Source organism: Pan paniscus, chromosome 4, assembly GCF_029289425.2.
Source record: "Pan paniscus chromosome 4, NHGRI_mPanPan1-v2.0_pri, whole genome shotgun sequence".
Classification (NCBI taxonomy): domain Eukaryota; kingdom Metazoa; phylum Chordata; class Mammalia; order Primates; family Hominidae; genus Pan; species Pan paniscus.
In genome coordinates, this window is record NC_073253.2 from 145296367 (window position 1) to 145316980 (window position 20614).

At 51.7% G+C, this 20614-nt stretch overlaps 1 protein-coding gene across 1 annotated transcript in view; it reads right to left on the reverse strand.

Annotated features, from left to right (window-relative positions):
• The window catches only part of CSF1R (colony stimulating factor 1 receptor), a 33577-nt gene extending 13323 nt beyond the window's left edge, over positions 1-20254 (reverse strand). The window contains exons 1-10 of the mRNA XM_057302361.2: positions 19703-20254; positions 14194-14451; positions 13480-13764; positions 11547-11683; positions 10721-10880; positions 6756-6948; positions 3908-4023; positions 3634-3754; positions 3325-3515; positions 1635-1750 (exon numbers count right to left, since the gene is read on the reverse strand). Of these exons, the coding sequence (XP_057158344.1) occupies positions 1635-1750; positions 3325-3515; positions 3634-3754; positions 3908-4023; positions 6756-6948; positions 10721-10880; positions 11547-11683; positions 13480-13764; positions 14194-14451; positions 19703-19751 (1626 nt within the window). The 5' untranslated portion in view covers positions 19752-20254. The remainder of the gene's footprint in view (positions 1-1634; positions 1751-3324; positions 3516-3633; positions 3755-3907; positions 4024-6755; positions 6949-10720; positions 10881-11546; positions 11684-13479; positions 13765-14193; positions 14452-19702) is intronic.
• Positions 20255-20614: the final 360 nt, after the last annotated feature.

Genomic DNA, 20614 nt, shown 5'->3' on the forward strand with positions numbered 1-20614 from the left:
TCCGGAGGTATTGACCGGGGCTGCCCTCAGAGCAGCCTTCTCATGCTGAGTGCTGGCAGGAGTAGAGATCCCGATCCATGTGCCCCTGGGGCTCCCCCAACATCCTTCCCACCCTGCCCACTTCAAGCCCTCTTCTCACAAAAGCCCCAAGGGGGTGTGGGGAAGAAAAGGTAGCCAAGGGGACACAAGATGGGTCATTCAGTCCTTGATCACACCACTCCCTTGTTCAAACCCACTGATGGCCTTGGACCGACAGGGTGGGGTCCAACCCTTCAGACCCCCAACCCCACCCTGGTCCTCCCCTCACCTGCACCTCTGCACACTCTGCCCTCTCCCCCAGAGATACCCTTTCCCTTAGTCTCATCTCCCCTGCTGCATCCCTCATCCTCCAAAGCCCATCCCACCAATGCCAAGCCACCTCCTCCAGGCAGTCTCCCTTACCCACCAGCCTGAAAAGTCCATCCACCTCTGAACTCCCACAGCCCTCTGGCCTGGTCCTCTCAGCTTCTGATCACATTGCACATGGTCTTTGTATGGGCAGGCAGGCAGTGGAGGCCATGGGCTCTAGGGACAGAAGCCCCTGGGGCCCAGTGCCAACCCTATCCCTCAGCCCCTTGGGGGTTTTTTTTTAACCTTGCTGAGCCTCAGCTTCCTGATGGGTAAGATACTGACTAGTATACTTCCTGCCTCCAGCTTCTTGTGAGGGTAAAATAAGATGAGTCAATGTTTCACATAATGATTGGGACATGCTTTGGAGTGAGTCCTCCTTCAGGGTTAAAAACCAGACTCTGCCTTTGACCAGCTGTAGACAAGGGCAACTGTCCCAACCTCTCAGAACCTCAGTTTACAACTCTGTAAAATAGACTAATGCTAGCTGCATACAGTGGTTGCTGAGGGCATTAAATGAGATGATGTAGGTAACATGCTATAGAAAAATGCCCCTCAAATCACTGTCATATACTGAGCAGGCAGTGACAGGAAGCACACTATATGCAACATGCACTAAATTGTGGCTTTGGCTAATAGGACAGTAACATGAAATAATGAAGAGGATGATGGTCACAGGCCCTCGTCTTCACTAGACCATGTGCTTCTTAGGGCAGGGCTCAGGCCTGGCCCAGGGGACACCACGCTTGTATATCCATTTCTGCTGCCCCGTGCTGGGTGCCAGGACACCCCTGGGCTAAGACAGGATCCCAGGGCTGCGCTGCCTCAGAATGCCATTCCTCTCCTCATAGCCTCTCACTCTATAATCCATGCTCTTGCTTTCATGGCTTTTTGTTTGTTTTTTTGGGCTGGGATCTGGCTGTATCACCCAGGCTGGTCCCTAACTCCTGGCCTCAAGCAATCCCCCTGCCTTAACCTCCCAAGTTGCTGGGATTACAGGTGTGCCCTTGCTTTAATGGCTATTTGATTAGCACCTGTCTCTCGCACTAGACAGTAAACGCTATTAGGGCAGAGCCTCAGAGGCCACCCACCAGCCGGCTCATGTTGGCATACAGTAGGCACCCACTAAAGAGCTGTTAGCTGATGGACTGACTGAGGAGGAGGAAGGGTGAATCCATGCAGCCTGGGGGTACCATCCAAATCTGGCTCACTCAGGCACCTGGCAGCCCCGCTCCGCTCCGGCTCACCTGCTTATACTTGTACAATAGCAGCAGGAGCAGCAGCAGCAGCAAGACCATGATGGACATGCAGGCGACCACCACTGGTGTGAAGAGGAACTCATCCGGGGGATGCGTGTGGGCTCCTGGAAGGCATGAAGCAAAGCAGTGAGCAGGCAGGGGTGCCTCCGAGCCCCCTGAGGTCAGGCCTGCACACTGCCTGGAACACAGTGGGTGCTCAATAAATGCTTGTTGACTGAATGAAGCATCCTCCACTGGAAGCCTCTGGAGCCTCTCCTGCACACCCTCCCCGAGAAAGGCAGAGAGGACAGCCTCTTCAGCTCTGCTCATGCCCAGCCCCAAACCCTGTCCAGAGTCACAGCCTCCTGTGGCTGGGGGTAGGGAGCCTCTGGGGTCATGCAGTCTCACCCTCTACCAGTGCAAGAAACCTCTCTGCAGCGGCCTGGCCTGGTGCCCAGCCATGGCTTGCATGCACACCCCCAGTGACGGGAGGCAAAGAGCATGCACTACACCTCCAGGAAGCTCGTTCAGAAAGGCCTTCTGGAGGTCACACTGCAACCTTCCTCTCCTGCATTTCCCGTGCAGCTTCTCCACATGCCTTTGGAATCATACAGCCCTTCTGAGGGTCTAGCAAGCCCGGCTTGTGGCCCCTGAGTCTCCTCTTCCCAGAATCTATACTCCTAGTTCTAGCGATGTTTTGGAGAACATAATTTCCACTTCCTTGCTCAGATCAGTAACTTAGATCTGCAGTCAAGTTTCACCTGTGCCACTTGGGAGCTGTGTGACATTGAGCCTAGGGAAAATTCTATTTATTTCCTAGGTTTGTAGGAGTTAATCGAGATAATCCCCATAAAGAGCTTAACACAGTGCCTGGCGCAGCAGAAGCCTTCAACAAAATGTTGGCTTTATTATAATATACAACCTCCAGCAGTGAGACCCAGCGTGGCCGCAGGCTCCTGCTTGCAGTTGGACCCTGGTAGCAGTTGCTCCAAGGCCAGCAGCTGGGGACATGAGTGACCACCTCTGAGCCAGGCAGATGCCAGGGTCTGGCACACAGTGGGTGCCAGAGCCTGGTTGTCAAAAGCCTGAGGATGCTGTGGGCCTCTGAGAATCACAGAACTAGCTGGTAAGGAGCCTTTGTGTAAAGCAGAGAGGCAGCCTGTGTTGTGCACAGGGCCGGGCATCATCCCCCGGGGCAGCCTCTTGCACAGCAACCTCAAATGGATAGACTGTGTCTGGAGCAAGAGGGGAGAGTTGGAGAAGGCCATCCTGAGCTGGCCCTGAGCTGGAGATGGACTGTTTCCTTGCTCATTGCCTGCCTCCCTCATCAGCCTCTAAGCTCTGGGGAGGCACTGCTTCCCTGCATAGGGCACGTCCCTGGCACACGGTGCATAATGCCTGCACATACTTGTGAATAAATGCATGAGTTAGAGTGCAGGGACAAGAGTGGGGGCCAGTTTCTTCAGGCGCTTTCTCTCTGCTTTCTCAGAGACTACCCCGTCCTACTGCTTCGGGAGACCTGCCAGGCAGGAGGGGCTTGGACTGGCCCAGAGAGGTAGACCTTGGTATTGCTAGGATCTGCTCCAAAGGTGGAGCCGACCCCAGCTCCCTCGGTGGGGGGTGGGGGAGGAGCCGCCTAAAGGAGCAGGGGCGGGGGGGCGGGGGGGGGGGCGGTGCGGGTGCGAAGGCTCCCTCTCACCTGCAGAGATGGGTATGAAGGCCCAGGAGCCACTCCCCACGCTGTTGTGGGCCCTGCACTCGTAGGTTTGGTTGTGCTCTAAGGTCTCAACAGTCAGCAGGCTCTGCACAGTCACCTTGTGGAAGGGCTCCTGGCTCAGGACCTCAGGGTATGGGTCATCCCAGACCTGCAGCACTTGGGCCTCATCACACCTGGCAAAAGCAGAATGTGGCTCAGAGCTTCAGGGTTCCCAGCGCCAGCATATCCCTCCCACTCACAGGGTGCCCAGCCCCTGAGCCCAGGTGAGGGAGGTGAGTGGAGCCCACTTACCTATCAGTGTGGCCACTGCACTGCAGCCATGTCACGTTGGGCTGGGGGTACCCAGAGGCAGCACACAAAAGGGTGCCAGAGCCGTTGATGAATGTCCATATGACGCTTACCTCTGGGGGGTCTGAGGAAGAAAGGAGGAGGCCCCAAGTCACACTTTCCCCGCCACCTCCCAATCTCCCAGTACCTACTTCCCTGTGCCCTGCCCCAGTCAACCCCATCCCTCCAGGCAGTCCCAGGGCCTCCGCCCCAGGCGGCGCTCGGCCCCAGCACTCACATCGAAGGGTGAGCTCAAACGTCAGAGCTCTCCAGCCTCCTGGGTTTCTGGCCAGGAAGGAGTAGCGGCCAGCCTCAGAGGGCTTCAGGCGGGGCAGAGAGAGGGTGAAGGTGTGCCTGCAGGAGAGAATCAGGTGGTGTTGGTGAGCCCCAGCCTAGTATGGCCCCTGCCAGGATTGCAGTCAGATAACAGCCTTAAAGGGGTTTATTTTATTTTTGGTAAAATATTCAGGGCCCAACGGCCTTGGGTAAGCCAGATACTAAGGCAGGGTGCCATTGAGACATGCAAAAACCACCAATCCCATTGCCTTAGTTGGTTTTCTTATCTGAAAGTGTTTTTTTCCTGAGGTTTAATAGAGGTGATGTCTTCAAGGTGCGGGGAGGCATATCACAGGTCGCCTACGTTGACCACTGTCACTGGACTAAGCTTTCATGAAAGCTGCAATCCCTGCTAAAAATCCCTGAAGTGCCAACCTTGCCAAGAGGGACTGAGAAAGAGACAAGAGGCAGGATGTAGGGCCCTGGGTTCTGAGCCATGTTGCTGCAGAGACTGGGGTTCAAGTCCTGGTGCTGCCGTTTCTTGGCTGTGTGATCTTAGACAAGTACTTAACCTCTCTGATCCCTCACTTCCTTTGCTGTGAGAGTGATATCGATGGTTATTAATTCACAGGCTTGGCCTGGGGATTAAAGGGCTTTTTTAGGGTGCTTGACACAGAAGTTGAATCTTTGTGGGCACTCAATTTAATGGTACCCTTTATTACAGAAAAGGCCCGGGAGCAAAAACTAACAATAAAAATCATCTTTGGCTGATTCTGGGAAATTTTTTGTTTTATTCTTTCTTTAATCTCTATTTTACAATTTGTCCATAATGAACATGTGTTGTTTAGGTAATAAATACATTTTTTAAAAAGGCCCCCAGTTCACTGTCAAAATAAATAAAATTTTAAAAATTATAGCAAATGGCCAGTTCTTGCTTGGGAAATGTCTGCAGCTACTACTAGACTAAAATCTATGGTATTCAGAGAGCAGTCTCATCCAGCCAGACCCTGGGCATATACAAGCCCTCTGCCCAGGTCACTTCTTGAGATAACTAACCCCTTTAACTAAAAATAATTTGACTTTTTTGGATAATTGAAAGTCACCATTATGAACAACCCATCACATGAATGAAAATTCTGTGGCTGTTTGGTGTCCGGGCTTGTCTGCCTTGTGCTGAATGAGCCCAGACTACTGTGTTTTAGGGGATCTCGTGTTCCTTTCCTCAATGTCTCTGTGGCTTATGGACCCATTAAACCGATCCATGGACCAACCCCCTCCAAAGGGCCTACACATTCCAGATTCAGAACTTCTGCTTTAAATGAGAGGAAGACAGAGACCTGGCCAGAAAGGACCAGAAGGGAACTGAGAGGAGGAAGATGAGGACAAGAAAACATCCTTGTTGCTTCTGACAATTGACAAGCAAGATTGTGGGAATCAATGAGGTTTGGGCTTCCAGAGCTAGAACGAGAATCCCAGAGTTTTGGAGTTGTCTAAGGGATCCACACAGGGATGACAAACAGATCTCTCACGAGCCAACTATGCTGGAAATACTGCCTGGGGCCTGTGTTGAGGAGGACTCTGAGGCCACATCTACACTCTGCAGAAGAGAGTTGCAGAAACAAGAATGAGAGTGAGTGTGGCATGCACACCACGTATTTGCTGCCCTTAAGCTGTACTGTCTCGTTCTGAAAGGGCAGGGTATGAATGATTATTTCAGGCCAGGCACGATGGCTCACACCTGTAATCCTAGCACCTTGGGAGGCCGAGGCAGGCAGATCACCTGAGGTCAGGAGTTCGAGACCAGCCTGGCCAACATGGTGAAACTCTGTCTCTACTAAAAATACAAAAATTAGCTGGGTTTGGTGGTGGGCATCTGTAATCCCAGCTACTCGGGAGGCTGAGGCAGGAGAATCACTTGAACCCGGGAGGCCGAGGTTGCAGTGAGCCGAGATTGTGCCATTGCACTCCAGCAAAAAGAGCAAAACTCCATCTAAAAAAAATAATAAAAAGAAAGGAAAGAAAAGAAAGAACTATTTTAATACCTGAGTTAATACCTGATATACCTGGTATGAGTGTTCATCTTAGGCACAAAGCTTTCTTATTTAGAACCTACCTGCTTAAGCCACTTTGGATGAGAAAGCAAGACCCCAAGAACACAGTTCACAAGCAGACAGGAAAAAGATTTCTAAAATGTGTGTGGAATACACAGGATTGTGGGAGTGGAGAGACGGAAGAAGAGGGGTGTGGAGTTATTATAGATTGCACTTCATGGGAAGAGTTTTGAGCTTACAGAGAAGAGCAGCCAGTGAGAAATTCTTGGGGCTGGGTGATCACAATCCTTTAAAGAACATTTCATGTATCTGTGATTGTGTGATCTTAATTCCCTCTTCCCCTCCCTCCAAGCTTTTGTATGTAGCAGATAACTTGTGCAGTCATTATCAGGAGTGTGTCTATGAGTGGGGCTGTTTTCTGCATTTAGATTGGCTCCAAGAGAGGAAAATGAATGAGGCTGAGGGTTCTTGAGGGACCAATGAGAATGCACACTCCCAAGAAATGGTAGAATCCCTGGGTGGGGCATTGACTATCCCAAGGATGTGGGATGGAGAGGTAGGTCAATTTCATCTAGATCTCAAACACAGATGACCAATATTGGGATTCCATGAAGTCAGGGAAAGCGAAGCCCAGAAAGGGGCAGGGACTTGCTCAAGGTCATACACCAAGGTTGGGACATGAGCCAAGTGTCCTGATGCTTGCTGAAGCATACCCCATCTGGTTGTCGGGCTATGTAGACGGGAGCTGATAAGTGGTACCTGTATGTGTCCTTGGTGGTAGCATTAGCAAGCTTGGGCTCAGGCTGGTGGTCAGAAAAGGGTCCCAGGTAGGTCCAGTTAAAACCTTGCAGGCCTGGGTAGGCCTCCACCATGACTTTGAGGTTGAGCCCCTCCCCCACGGTCACCTCCTGGATGAGGTTCTGCTCAGAGCTCAAGTTCAAGTAGGCACTCTCTGGAAAGCAGAACACACAAGCATCTGGCATTAGTGGGAAGATGTCCTTGTTTATTTGTCCATTTTGTCATCCACCCATTGATCCAGTCCCTGAGCAGCTATGTCACAGGTACATAGTCCCCACCACCCAAGACAGGTCCTCTGACACCCCTCTTCTCACCACCCCCTTCAGAATCCCTGGATCAAAACTTTTCTCACTGAAGCCCTAGGAGAACCTGGGCAAATTCCTATCCCCATTTGTGCCTCCATCTCCTTATTTGTGTAATGAAGAGATTGAATATATCTGTGATTTTCCAAGTTTTTGAAAAATTTTTGGCAGCAAGAAAACACACACACACATACACACACAATTTCACGTGTCCTCATCCATTTCCCTTTCTTCTGGTCATAAATCAGTCAATGCGGCTTCCAAATATAGCTCTGGAGTAGGTGTGTAACCCAGGCCAACCAATGAGGGTACTCTGTCCCCTCTGGCCCGGTGATTGGTTTGGGTTACCATGAATCCATGAGTCCATAACACTCAATTCCATGATTTTTGTTAAGACTCTGGGAAAAGAGAAGCCCTCATTTTACTGGTGTTGCTAGATCAGATACTACAAGGCGGATAGTCGGAGTCCTACAAGGGGAAAGCCTTCCTGGCAGAGCTGAGAGTTGGGGAGTCATAGATTCTTTCCAGCATCAGCTGAACACCTGGATCCAAGTGTTCCTGAAGCTGACATCCATGAGCTTTTTAGCTATAAGGAAAAAAATCCTTTTAATTAGGCCAGTTTGAGTTGGTTTCTATTACTTGTATCTGAAAGAGTCCTGACTAGTTTTTTTTTTTTTTTTTTTTTTTTTTGATAGAGTCTTGCTCTGTCATCCAGGCTGGAGTGCAGTGGCACAGTCTCTGCTCACTGCAACCTCCGCCTCCCAGGTTCAAGCGATTCTCCGGCCTCAGCCTCCCGAGTAGCTGGGACAACAGTTGCATGCCACCATGCCCAGCTACTAACTAGTTTCTCCTAATGACATTTTGCACAGATTGTAATACAGCTGCTCTTGTTGAATCTCAGGCAAGGGAATTGTGGCAAGAACCCCAATTCACTCAGCCTCTCCGTGCCTGTCATGGTAGCCCCTGACATGCCTTCTTAAAACCTCAGGGCTCTGCCACAAGCCCTGGACTAGATGATTTCTAAGAGCTCCTCTCCTTACTCTATTCTGTCTAAAAATCTGAAATTCACCCTTCTACACTGATATATGTCTACTCAAAAGCCCTCTATGGCGTCCCATTGCCTCCATTATTCAGCGTGGCATTCAAGGCTCTCAATCAAATCAGGTCTCACTGTGCTCATCCAGCCACCTCCCCTCTTCCTTCCTACACACACACACTCAACGCTCCACCCATCTGGGTCTCCTAACATCCCTGAACACACCATAGTCATTCCAACCTTGGAGGTTTTGCTCAAGCAATTTCCTCCACCAGAAATCCCATCCTCCTCCTTTTCATTATAGAGGCCCCTTTATCCTTTAAGATTCACCCCCATGAGGGAGTCTCTACTCAGTGCTCCAGGACACAGGAACCTCTCACTCCACTCGACTTTTGCTGCCCTTCCAGACTACACACTCATTAGGCACCACATCTGCACTGCTTTATGCATCTGGTTCTCCCTCCAGGTAGCTTTCTTCTCTCTCCAAGTAGTCTGTGAGCTTTTGGGGGCAAGGCTGTTCTCTTCTCTGTTTCTCTCAACAATCCATCTATCTATTATTCATCCATCCATTCATCCATCCAAACACCAACAACTTCCTGCTGCCTTCACCATTACCACTCTAGTCCACCCACCATCAGCTCCAGCCTGGACCACTGCGGTAGCCTCCTCCTTTCATCTCACCATCCCACTTTAGCTCTCTGACCTCACCTGAGACCACTTTTTTTCTCACTCTCTCCCCACAGCCACACTGGCCCACTTGTCCCCTGAACATGGCAAGCACAGTCCTGCTGCAGGATGGAGCTCCCTTCTCCAAAATGGCCGCATGGCTTGCTCCTTCAGCAATTTAAGCCTTTGCTGAAATATCAGCTTTCCAGTGAGATCTTCCTTGGTGAACACCCTATCTGAAGCTGCAAATGCTATATAATTTGTTTTTAAATAATTTACTTGGCTTATTGCTTGCCCACTCCCAGCTAGAGCACACACTTCATGAGTCGGGGGTTGTTGTATCTGTTTCACTTGCAGCTGTATCCTCGATGTCTAGAACAGTGTCTGGCCCAAAGTGTGAGTGAACATAAACATTTATTGAGTGATGACTGTATGCCTGTACTAGAAAGCAGACAGGATTAGAAGCCGTAACTGAATTCTTGTGCTTTTGCTCTTCCTCCCCTTTACCCTGCCAAAGCTCCCAGTGCAGATTGGGGTCCACAGCAGAGCTCACAATCTGCTGCAAGTCCAGTGCCTTGCACATACTCTAGGGGTAGTGATGCTCATGATTCTCATGCTCCTCGCCACCTCCATCTCCCATAACATTCAACACATGAGGCACGGCCAGACCTAAATGTCTCAGAGCCTGCTCCCACTCCGATGAGCTCCTGCCTTGCTTCAGGGTCTGAGTCCAGTGACTGCCACTGCCTGCACCCAATCACCATAGCCAGAGACCTGGAGGTCATCCTTATCTCCTTTCTCTTCCTCATCCCTGCATCTCAGACTCTTCCACACACCACTGGCCATCTTCAGCCCATTCTCCAGCCTCCAGGTTCCCACCCAACCCACATGGTGCCAGACTGAGCCTTCTCAGATACTATCTCCTGGTGCACACTTGGACAGCATTTCCTGTGTCAGACCCTGTTCTAAGTACTTCCTATCTATCTATCTATCTATCTATCTATCTATCTATCTATCTATCTATCTAATCTATCTTCTATCTATGAATGCAGTTACTGTTAATATCTTCATTTTACAGGTAGGAAAACTGAGACACAGGGGGGTTAGCAACCTGCTAGTCCTTGGCAGACTCAGGTTGGAACACTGCCCTGGAGCGTGTGCTCCTGACCACCACGCAGTGCCTCCTCTGTACAATCTGACCCCATCACTCTCCTCTTTACAATGACCTCCCAATAGGTTAAGATGCAGTTATTATTTCTCACTTTAAGACATCTTTACCTCCGGCTTCTGCCGCCTCCTCTGCTCCCCTGTGGCCACTCCTCACACCACTCCACATCCCAGCTGTTGTCAAGTTCTTTCAGTGTTCCAAATGATCTATGCTCTCTTTGCCTTTGAGCCTTGCCTATGTTCCTCCCTCTGCCAGAAGTGCTGTTCCCCTTCCTTTCCCACCCTTCTGCCCGGCCAACTCACCTTCATTCTTCCCATCCCAGTTTAGAGGCCACCTTCTCGAAGCCTGGGTTGGGGGGACTCTTCAGTGTTCCCAGGACACCTTGTGCTTCCCCCATAATCACTGGGTGATCATTGTCTTTTCATGTTTCCATAAAGGAATGCATGAAAGAATGAACAAATGAAGTCCAGTAGGGAGCTACTGGACCCCAATCCCCAAATAAACAAAAAATGGCACTAAGGTGCACCCAATGCAGCCATGCAGTGTAAGAGCTCCAAGATGGGAGAGAGGTCCCAGGAGAGGGTAAGGGAAAGCTCCTGGAGAGTGGCTCCTTAGCCAGGTCTTGGATAAACAAACTCCAGCAGAGATATCCTCAGCAGGTCTCCTTCCCTGACATCAGCTTCCTCCTCAAAACCCTTCTGCTCACACTCCTGCAGGATCCCTACCAACTGTCCACCACCACCCTGATGCTTACCTACCACCCGGAAGAACATGGAGGTGGAGTGCTTGCCCTGCACGTTGCTGGCCACGCAGGAGTAGTTGCCGGCATGTTGGAAATCTACTTGATCGAGGTTGAGGTTCAGGACTTTTTGGTAACGGTTATTATGAAAGTCAGATTGTTGAGGGATTGCGAGCTGCAGCCAGAAGGAATAGAGATGTTATACCAAGGTAGTTTAGGGATTAGAAAGATCTGGGTTCCAATCCTCAGCCTTTAAGGATTACTATCTGCCTTTCCTCTGAGCCTGTTTCTTCACTTGTAAAATGGGGCTAATACTGGCTCCCTGCCCCAAGACTGTAGTGAGGAGTAAATGAGATATGCATGCAAGTGGCTTAGGGCTGTGTCTGGCACACGGCAGGTGCAGTGGGAAGGGAGGGGGCTCTTAGAGGCAGCCCAGCGTGATTCCCTCCTGGAATCCTCCCTCTTTCCCAAAGTCTTTCTGAAATAGCTGTTATATTCCTGGGCTTCAATGGTGGCCTAGGAAACCCTTGCTAAATCAGAAGTGAGCTCACCTCTGGCTTTTGTCTAAAGGCTGGGGCAAAGGCCATGTGTCAAGGTGACAGAGAACCACCTCCCCCCACCCACCCCCACAAAGTTCAGCGGCACAAGCATGAGTCCTGGTTCTGTGTCAGCTACTGACTGGGAGTGAGATCTCGGGCGAGTCTGCGCCCCTCTCTGGAGTCTGAGCTGTGCCTTCAGCTAAGACAGCCAGTATGGAGTTGGGGGCCCAGGACTCCACCGTGGGAAACCTGGTGTGCTGGGAGGATGGCCAGACTTCACCTTGTGATCTGCAGGGACTGACCTTGGTGTTGTTGTGTTGGAGGAAGACATCAAAGTTAACATCAACGCTGCTGGCTGAGCACACGATCTGGGCAGCCTCCCCTCGAATCCGCACCAGCTCTGCAGGCGCCAGTGTCAAGGCTGGGGGCCCTGGGATGACTGAGACCGGGGGAGAGACCCCTGAACACCCAGGCTCCCTGAACATGATAGAGATATTGCTCTCCTCCCTGCCATGGGCCAGGTCACACTGGCCAGGGTCCCCACCACTGCCCCATCCCAAATCCTGGGAGGCAGCCTTGATGCTCCCAGTCCCCCCACTGCAAGGCCTGTCCTAAAGAGACCTTGGAAAGTCTACTTTCTCCATCACCTCTACCCCTCCCCAGTCCCGTCACCATTCTCCACTCTGGACTTCTGCACCAGCCTCCTCAGAGACCTCCCTGCCTCCCTCCAAGCCCCCTACACCTGGATTCTTCACCAAAGTGACCTCTTACAAATATAAATGGGACCATGCCTCTCTCCTCTGTAAACATTTGGGGCTTCCTATTACTCTCAGAAAATAAGTCAAAGTCCTTCCACACCCCAACCTGTTTCTGACCGCCCTGATAACCCCACCCCTTGTTCACTGCACTGCAGCCCGCTGGACCTCTTTCCTACCACAGGGCCTTTGCACCCACCTTTCCCTCCTGGAATGCCTTTCCTCCCACACTTTAAATGGGAGGCTGTTCTCATCCTTCAGAACTTTAGCTGAAAAATTCCTCAGCAAGGCCTCTGTGACCAGCTGATATGAATTAGCCTCCCCAGCACCTCCATGCCCGCCACTCCCCAGCTTGGTTTCTTGCTCATCACATTTGTATTTACTTTCTATTTAATAGTTAGACTCTAGTCGAATGTCAAATCCGTGACAGGAATATTCCAGCAGCCAGCAAGATGCCTGATGCACAGTAGGCCTTGAATTCATATTTATGCCCATTGCTGCTGTTGAAAGATAATCTAATCCAGATTCCTAAGGCCCAGGGACATGAAAGGACTCACCCAAGGTCCCTGAGAGGGGGTCAAGGCCGAACCAGGACCTTTGGCTCTTGGCCAGCCCAGGGCTCTGCAGGATGAAATGCCAGGAAAGAGCCCTAATGGCCTCCTCTGCCCACACAGCTGGGGTCCTTTGACCCCCCTGGGCAGGTTTAGTGGCTTCAGATCCCAGTGGCATTGGGCTAGCTGCTTCACTCTGACCCTGGCCCTCGTTACAGGGACTGATTGCTGTCTCAAGCCCAGGTCCTCAGGCTGGGGTCCTGCTTGCTCTCACCAGTCCTCCCAGAAACCAGAATCCTGCCTGCCATCCCAGCAGGGTGAGACTCCACCTCCACTGTTACCTGGCCACCGCGAGAGCCGTCACACGCGCCCACCATCTCCTCCCTGCCTCTTGGCTCAGCATCCCTCCTACACATGCCCAGCACCTGGCCTTAGGCAGGCCCCCAGTGGGAAATCCATGTCTGAGGCTGAGCTTCCGTCCTCTTTCCACACCTAGAACATTCAGAGCCTGTCCCCACCTCACCACTTGGTACTCACTGTCCCCCTGCTGAAGCAGATCTTTGCACAGCCACCTTCTTCATGTCATTCAGATTTCCACTCTAATAAAGTGTTTCCTTCTCAGTGAGGCTCCCCCGCCCCACACACTCCTTATTCAGCTACCCTGTTGAATGTTTATTTTTGTAGCATGTCTAATGACCTGAGATGACCTTGCCCAGAGTTATTTGCTCACATGTGGTTTGTCTCCCTGCCCCGACACCTTGTCAGTCCGGCCCCATAGATGATCGTGGACCCATTGAGGGGAAGAAGTGAAAGAAAGAGGACATCCCACTACCCCCCATCACACCCAGTCCCCAGTCACCACCCATGTGGCCACCGGCTCTCTGTCCCCACTCTTCAGGCCTGGCTGCCGGTCCCCATGCCCCACGCACCTTTCTGCACTTTCAGCCGGATGCTGATGGACATCACCTTCCTGCCACCCATCAGGGCACTGCATTGATAGTCCTGGCTCTGAATGAACTTGGCCCTGTGGATGGTGAAGCCATGCCAGGGCGAGAAGGAGTAGTTGGTGTGGCGCATGAGGGGCCGGCCACGCACACGCACCAGCGAGACGCCTGCTTCCAGCACCGGGTCTGTGAGCAGACAGGGCAGTAGTGCATCCTGGTCCTCGAACACGACCACCTCCTGTGCTAGCACGTTCCAGGGCCGGGCAGGGTCTAGAGTAGAGGAGGGCACAGGGTTACAACTGCCCTCCCTCCACTGGGCCAAGGAGTACCTGGACATAGGTGACAAGGAAGCTCAGGAGGCTGATCATTCATCTGAGGTCACACCACGCCAGGACAGTTCAGCGGATGCTTCAGCGTGGTGGCTCCAGAGTCAGACGCACCTGGGCTCCAGTCTAGTCCCATTATGTGAGGCTGCGTGACCTTGGATAACCTCCCTGCACTTCTAGAAAATGCATCATCATAGACCCGACTTGCAGGGTTGTTGTGAGGACTGCATTACATTAGCAGCTCTTCCAGGTCCTTGCTCATAGCCAGCACTCAGTAAATGCAGAGCTGAATTGTTACGATTGTTAATGTTAGGGCCCATTGTAGTGGGGCCTGCCGGGCCAGGCCTCTTGGGAGGAGGCTCAGACTCCTCACCTTTGACATAGAGGTGGATGGCGGCGCTGCCTCCCAGGGGGTCTCCAGGCTCAGTGCAGCGATAGGTCCCCGTGTTTTGGAAGGTAGCGTTGTTGGTGCTGAGGATGCTGCTGGAGCCATCAGAGTACAGGGTCCAGTGAGGTGATGGGGGGCCATCCCATTCCACGCTGCCATTGCCCACACATCGCAAGGTCACCGTTGCTCCTGGCTTCACGACCAGCTCAGGGACACTGGGCTCTATCACTGGGATTCCCTGACCTGGTGGGAGGGAGGGACAGCAGACAGAAGTGAGGTCTAGGATGTGCCCCTTGGGCCGTCCTGACTCTGAGATGGGTGGTAGCTTGGCAGGGATGGTGCTGTGCCATCAAGGGACCACCTTGAACGAGCCCCTGCCCCCTGGTCATTTGCTCAGCTCCTAACCCTCAACCTGCTCAGGGATAGACTGATGCCTCTGATGTCCAGGAGGCCCCTCCTCTGAGAAAGGGGGCTTGCAGCTTGCTCAGCCTCTCACCCAGGCCTCTGTCCCCCTGGGGTCCTCAGCCTCCTGCCTCAGTCTTCCCTGCTGTGATGCCATCTTTCTTCTCCCCAGGAATGGACTCTTTTAACCCTGTGTACAAAGTGGACGTATTTCTACCACCGAATGAAGAAACGAATGAATGGAATGTTCACGGCCAAGTCCTCAGCTTAATTCATATGGGAAAGAAAAAAAAGAGATGTAGGATCTTAGCCCAGCAGAGTTAGAGAGGTCCCAAGAATCTCCTGGTGTGCCCACTCCCACCAATGGACATCTGGTCTGCAGCACAGTGGGATTGGGAGGTGCCATGCCTCAGTTTCCCCACCTATAAAACAGGGACAATCATCGTACCTACTCATTGGTATGTTAGGCATTTTAAATGCATGGGAAGCCTTTAGAACATCACCTGTCACCAAATAAATGGCTCAGTAAGAGTTAGTCACTATGTTTATTACCTAGTCTACACCCAGCAGCTCACCCCTGCACCCCCACACATCTGTGTTTACTGGGAAGCCAATCTCTTTTAAGGAAAATTTTCTTGAAGGAGAAAAGAGAACTTGAAACCCCTATCAGGCTGTCCGGGAAGAAGGCCCGTTGCCTCTGCAGCGTCAGCATTTTTCCAGGGCCTAAAATAGGGGCAAAGGAGGGAAGTGAGAGCTGATTCAAGCCTCCGAGGGGCTGCCAGGCGCCCCCCAGCCTGTGTGGGCGGAAACACATTGTTGGCGTCAGGCTCAGCCCCCGGTTTCCGCTCAGCCTGTGGCCCTTCTACAGGGATGTTCTCACTTCTGCTTCCCCAGCCTCCTAGCCACTGTCCTCTCTCCAGGCAGGGAGAGGGAGTGCCACTTGCGGGGCAGCTGCGAGGCTGGGCTCTGACGCTGACCCACTGGCTGACCCTGGCCATCCAACTCCTCAGCTCTGGCCCTTCCTCTTCCCAGTGATGGGGGCACAATGACAGGCTAGCCCCGAGGGCTTTCGGTGAATTCAGGGTTTCTCCATTGTTCTCTGCAAACCCCCTTGAAATGGAAATTCCCCCTGCCCCACCATAGAGCCCAGAATTGGAAAGGTTTCCTCTCTCAAGTCCTTTCAGGATGGCTTAATTCATGTTTTGATTTTGTATTCATCAGAATGTGCATCCCTTCTCCCCAAGACTCTGATCAGCAAACGGGATTGAGTGAATTGTGAATACTGCCAAGCCTGCCACCTGGGGTTGTAGCCCTCCTATGCAGTGCAACTGCCAGGAAGAGGGACAAGTGTCATTTCTAGCAGCCTTTTTAGCAAATCTCAACAGAGCTGGGGCTGCCCTATCACTGCTGCAGCAATCTAGGGCCCCCAGGCCAGGGTTTTATAGCAGGAAACAGCTTGGAGTGTGGGCTCACACCACCTTGGGTTTGGATCTTGGTTCTTCCCTTACTAGCTGGGTTAGTTTCTTAACCTCTTTGAGCCTCAGGCTATTCTTCTGTCTGATGGGAATAATCCCAGCTCCCACCCTAAAAACTTCAGCTGGAGGTTGAGTGAGATGATGTATAGAACTACTCCTGCCCTGGGCACCTGCTTTAATTGCTACATTTCTAATGTCCCTTATGGGCCAACTCTGATCGCTCAAGATTTTAACCTTGGATTCTGTGATTCCATTTGTTCCTTTTTTACACCTGCCTCACGCCTCACAGTGGGCTTCTCCCATCCCTTCCCCCAGCCTGTCTCTCTAGACCCTGCCTTGGCGTCCAGGAAATGTGGTCAGGGAGCGGTGTCTGCCATATTTTGTCCTATCCTATTGTCCCAGATATTCACGCAGGATAAGGCTGATACCCGCAACTTCCGCAGCCAACTTCCCCTGCTGGCTTGGCTAGCAGGGAAGGAAGCCGGCTTGGCCCCCATCCTCCTCGGGGTGGGGGCATGGGCTTATGAACATTAACTGAGGTCCCCTTCTGTGCCTGTCCATTCTTCCCCCCTCTCATCTCCACTCCCCAATTCTCCCCATGCCCCACACCTCTCCACTAGCTCCCACTTGCCTGGAAGCCCCTCCCTCATCACTTCCAGAATGTGCCCCAATCTCTACTCTTCTCTCCCAACACACACACACACACACACACACACACACACACACACACACACGCACACTGCACACTAAGGCTGGACACAGCCCCTCTTCAGCCCAGGATCTCATTGCAGTAATGAAGAGAGAGCCCCCCTCTCTCTCTAGGGTCCTCCAATACCATCCCCAGTCTCCTCACAGTGGCCCCTCATCCACTCATCATTGGTCTATTGGGCTGAAAACTTAGGTTTCCAGCCTCCCCATCTCTTCTTTCTCTTGGGACTGGACCCTAGACAACCATCTGGCCCCCCTCCCACACACCATGCCCCTGTGAAGGGAAAATAAAAACTCGGGACCCTAATTCACTCTGCCAAAAGGAAAAACTCAAGCTGAAAACTGAGTCATGCAAGAAGCTGCCTTGCCTTTTATTCCTAAGCAGATAGCGACAGATAAAAGGTAAAATATCCCACAGGCAGCTCCTCTATGTTCACTTTCTCTATGTAAAGAGCCAATTTACTGAACCGAGATAATTGACTGTTCCCCTACCTGCTGCTTTTCTTTTGCAACATGTGGATTACCACAACCTCCCCTTTTCCCCTCCAGCCCACTTTCCCCTTTAAATATTAAAGCCCTCGAATTCATCCAGAATGGCACAGACCACGGAATGTTTTTGTGACTCCATGTTTTTTTCTCGCCAGCATGTCCTTAACCTTGGCAAAATAAACTTCTAAATTGATTGAAGCCAGGCACAGTGGCTCATGCCTGTAATCCCAGCACTTTGGGAGGCCAAGGCAGGGGGATCGCTTGAGTTCAGGAGTTCGAGACCAGCATGGCCAGCATGATAAAACCCTGTCTCTACCAAAAATGAAAAAATTAGCTGGGTGTGGTGGCAGGCACCAGTAATCACAGCTACTCAGGAGTGGCAGAATTGCTTGAACCCCGGAGGCGGAGGTTGCAGTGAGCCGAGATAATGCCATTGCACTCCAGCCTGGGCGACAGAGCAAGACTCGGTCTCAAAAAGAAAGAAAAAAGAAAGAAAGAAAGGAGATGGAGTCTTGCTCTGTCGCCTAGGCTGGAGTGCAGTGGCATGATCTCAGCTCACTGCAACCTCTGCCTCCTGGGTTCAAGTGATTCTCCCACCTCAGCCTCCTGAGTAGCTGGAACTACAGGCACCCGCCACCACACCCGGCTAATTTTTGTACTTTTTAGTAGAGAGGGGGCTTCACCATATTGGCGAGGCTGGTCTGAAACTCCTGATCTTGTGATCCACCCACCTCGGCCTCCCAGAGTGCTGGGATTACAGGTGTGAGCCACCATGCCTGGCCACAAGACTCCATCTCAATAAAAAAAAATAAAATTAAATTGAGACCTGGCTCAGATACTTTTCGGTTTTCGCCCCACAGGCAGGTTCTGGGTGTAAGGATAGGACAAGGCAGTGAAATCAAACCTGTGGGACTCTCTGAGATGAAGGGGGTGGCGGGTACACTGTGTGTGCATTTGTCAGACCTCATTGAACTTAAGAACCTGTGCTTTCTACTGCATGTAAGTTACATTGCAAAATAAGAAGTCCAGGCCGGGCGCCGTGACTCACACCAGTAATCCCAACACTTTGGGAGGCCAAGGCAGGTGGATCACCTGAGGTCAGGAGTTCGAGACCAGCTTGGCCAACATGGTGAAATCCCATCTCTACTAAAAATACAAAAACTAGCCAGTCATGATGGTGTGTGCCTGTAATCCCAGCTTGGGAGGCTGAGACAGGAGAAACACTTGAACCCGGGAGGTGGAGGTTGCAGTGAGCCGAGATTGTGCCACTGTACTCCAGCCTGGTGACAGAGAGAGACTCTGTCTCAGGAAGAAAAAAAAAAAAAAAAAAAACAAATACTCAAGCTCAGTGTGATTGCCTGGGCCAGAGAAGGATGGTCAGTGGGCCATCTCCTCCTCATCAGGGACCAGAAGCACAACGGCCCTAGGGTCCTTCTGTGAAGAGGCCAGTATGAGGCTGTCCTTTCTCCCCTTCAATCCCCATCCTCCCACAAGATCCCTTTGAATAAGCAGGCAATAGAATAGAAATGTGTTTGTTGGGCCAACAAGCCAAGCACAGCAGCCCCTCACCTCTAGTCATGTTCCCTCCCAGATGGAAATTCTGCAGAACTGCTGCAGCCTGAGGACCTCCTGAGACTTGGCAGCCTGTGTCTGGGAGGGCTCTGGTCCAGGAGACCCTCGCTGGCCTCTTCCCAATCCCTCCTCTAGCCCTATACCTATTTCACCCCGAATTCCCCTCTCCTGAGCCCTGGGCCAGAGAGGCCAACCTCTTGTCTCTCCCCTCTGACCCCTTACACAAGCCACCCAAGGAAGAACCACCACCCCTATCAGGCCCTTCCAAATCAGATCTTGCATAGAATCATCGAATCACAGGCTGGCAGAGCTGCCAGAGCCATCAGGAGCTCTCCAGGTCCTCCCAACTCAGTGCAGGTCTGGACCAGCAGTGCCGGCATCTCACATCTCCCAGGAGTGTGTTGGATATACAGAATCTCAGGTCGCACCTGAGACCGACTGAGTCTGAATCTGCATTGTAACAAAATCCTCAGGTAACTTGTATGCACAGGAAAGTATGAAAAGCACTGCTCTGGTCTAGTCTATCACTGCCCCCCTGCCCCCAACACCTGCAATTGAATAGAAGTGGACACTGAAGCCTCAAGAGTATCAGAGGCTTGCTCAGGACACACAGTGAGTCACTGGCAGAGCTGGGACAGATCCACAGCACCAGGTGGACCAGTTCCACCACACCCGTCTCTTTTCACCCCACTACCTCTCCAAAGCAGATACCCACAAGCCTGCAGTCCAGTGCTGGGGAGACTAAAACAGCCTGAGGACACCCAGTGAGGGGCAAGGACTTAATCCTTTCACAGGGGTCTTCTCCGTCACACCCCAACAAAGTCCCCCACCCCCCGTTCTGCTCTTACCATGCCAAGCTGTGGCCACCAGCAGGAGCAGCAGAACTCCTGGGCCCATGGCCTCAGTGGGGAAGCGGCAGGCAGGTGCAGGGCTGCAAGGTGCCCAGGGCACAGAGCTCTCAGCTACTAGCTCCGCAGGGATCGGGACACTGGACACACGTTCCTCTCCTCTGCACTGGCTGTTTGTCTTGTTTTCCTCTTCCTCCTCCTTGGGCTGATCCTCTTCTTCCCCTTTTAGCTAGGCAAGGCAACCACAGAGTTTGGAAATCTTGGGTCTTTAAGAAGAAAACAAAGCCTTGAACCCAAGAGGGAGGGGTCGCAGTCTGGGGCAGGGCCAGCCTGAGCTTGGGGGGAGCTAGCTAAGTTTGGGGCCCTTCTAAAGCCATCTTCAAGGGGTCTTGGGAGAAGAGACATGTCCAAGAGCAGCCAGTTAGTCAGTAGCACAAATGAGGGTCTTCAGAGTGATCAGGTGGCTCTGGCAGATCCCAAAGAGAAGTTAGGTTGCATGATATTGTGACATATATATTTTTGCTTTACCCCGATGTCCTGGCTTACAACTCCTAAAATCCTTGGAATCTCCAAAGTAATACATATCTTTTAAAAATTTATTATTATTATTTTAGAGACAGAGTTTCACTCTCTTGCCCAGGCTGGAGCTCTGTGGCTCGATCATAGCTCACTGCAGCCTCAAACTCCTGGCTCAAGCCTTCGAGCTGTGAGATCTGACGTTATCTCTAGGTAAATATAGTGTTCAAATTGAATCGGAGGGCACCAGATTAGTGTCTGCTGCAGAATCTGAACAATTGGTTGATTGCTTGGTGTATGGGGAAATATGCCCCATCCTCTACATCTGGGGTCAGAAGTATTTTGTGTTGTGAGACTATAGGAGAAACAGAGTTTGTTTTCTTCCTGTATACAGGT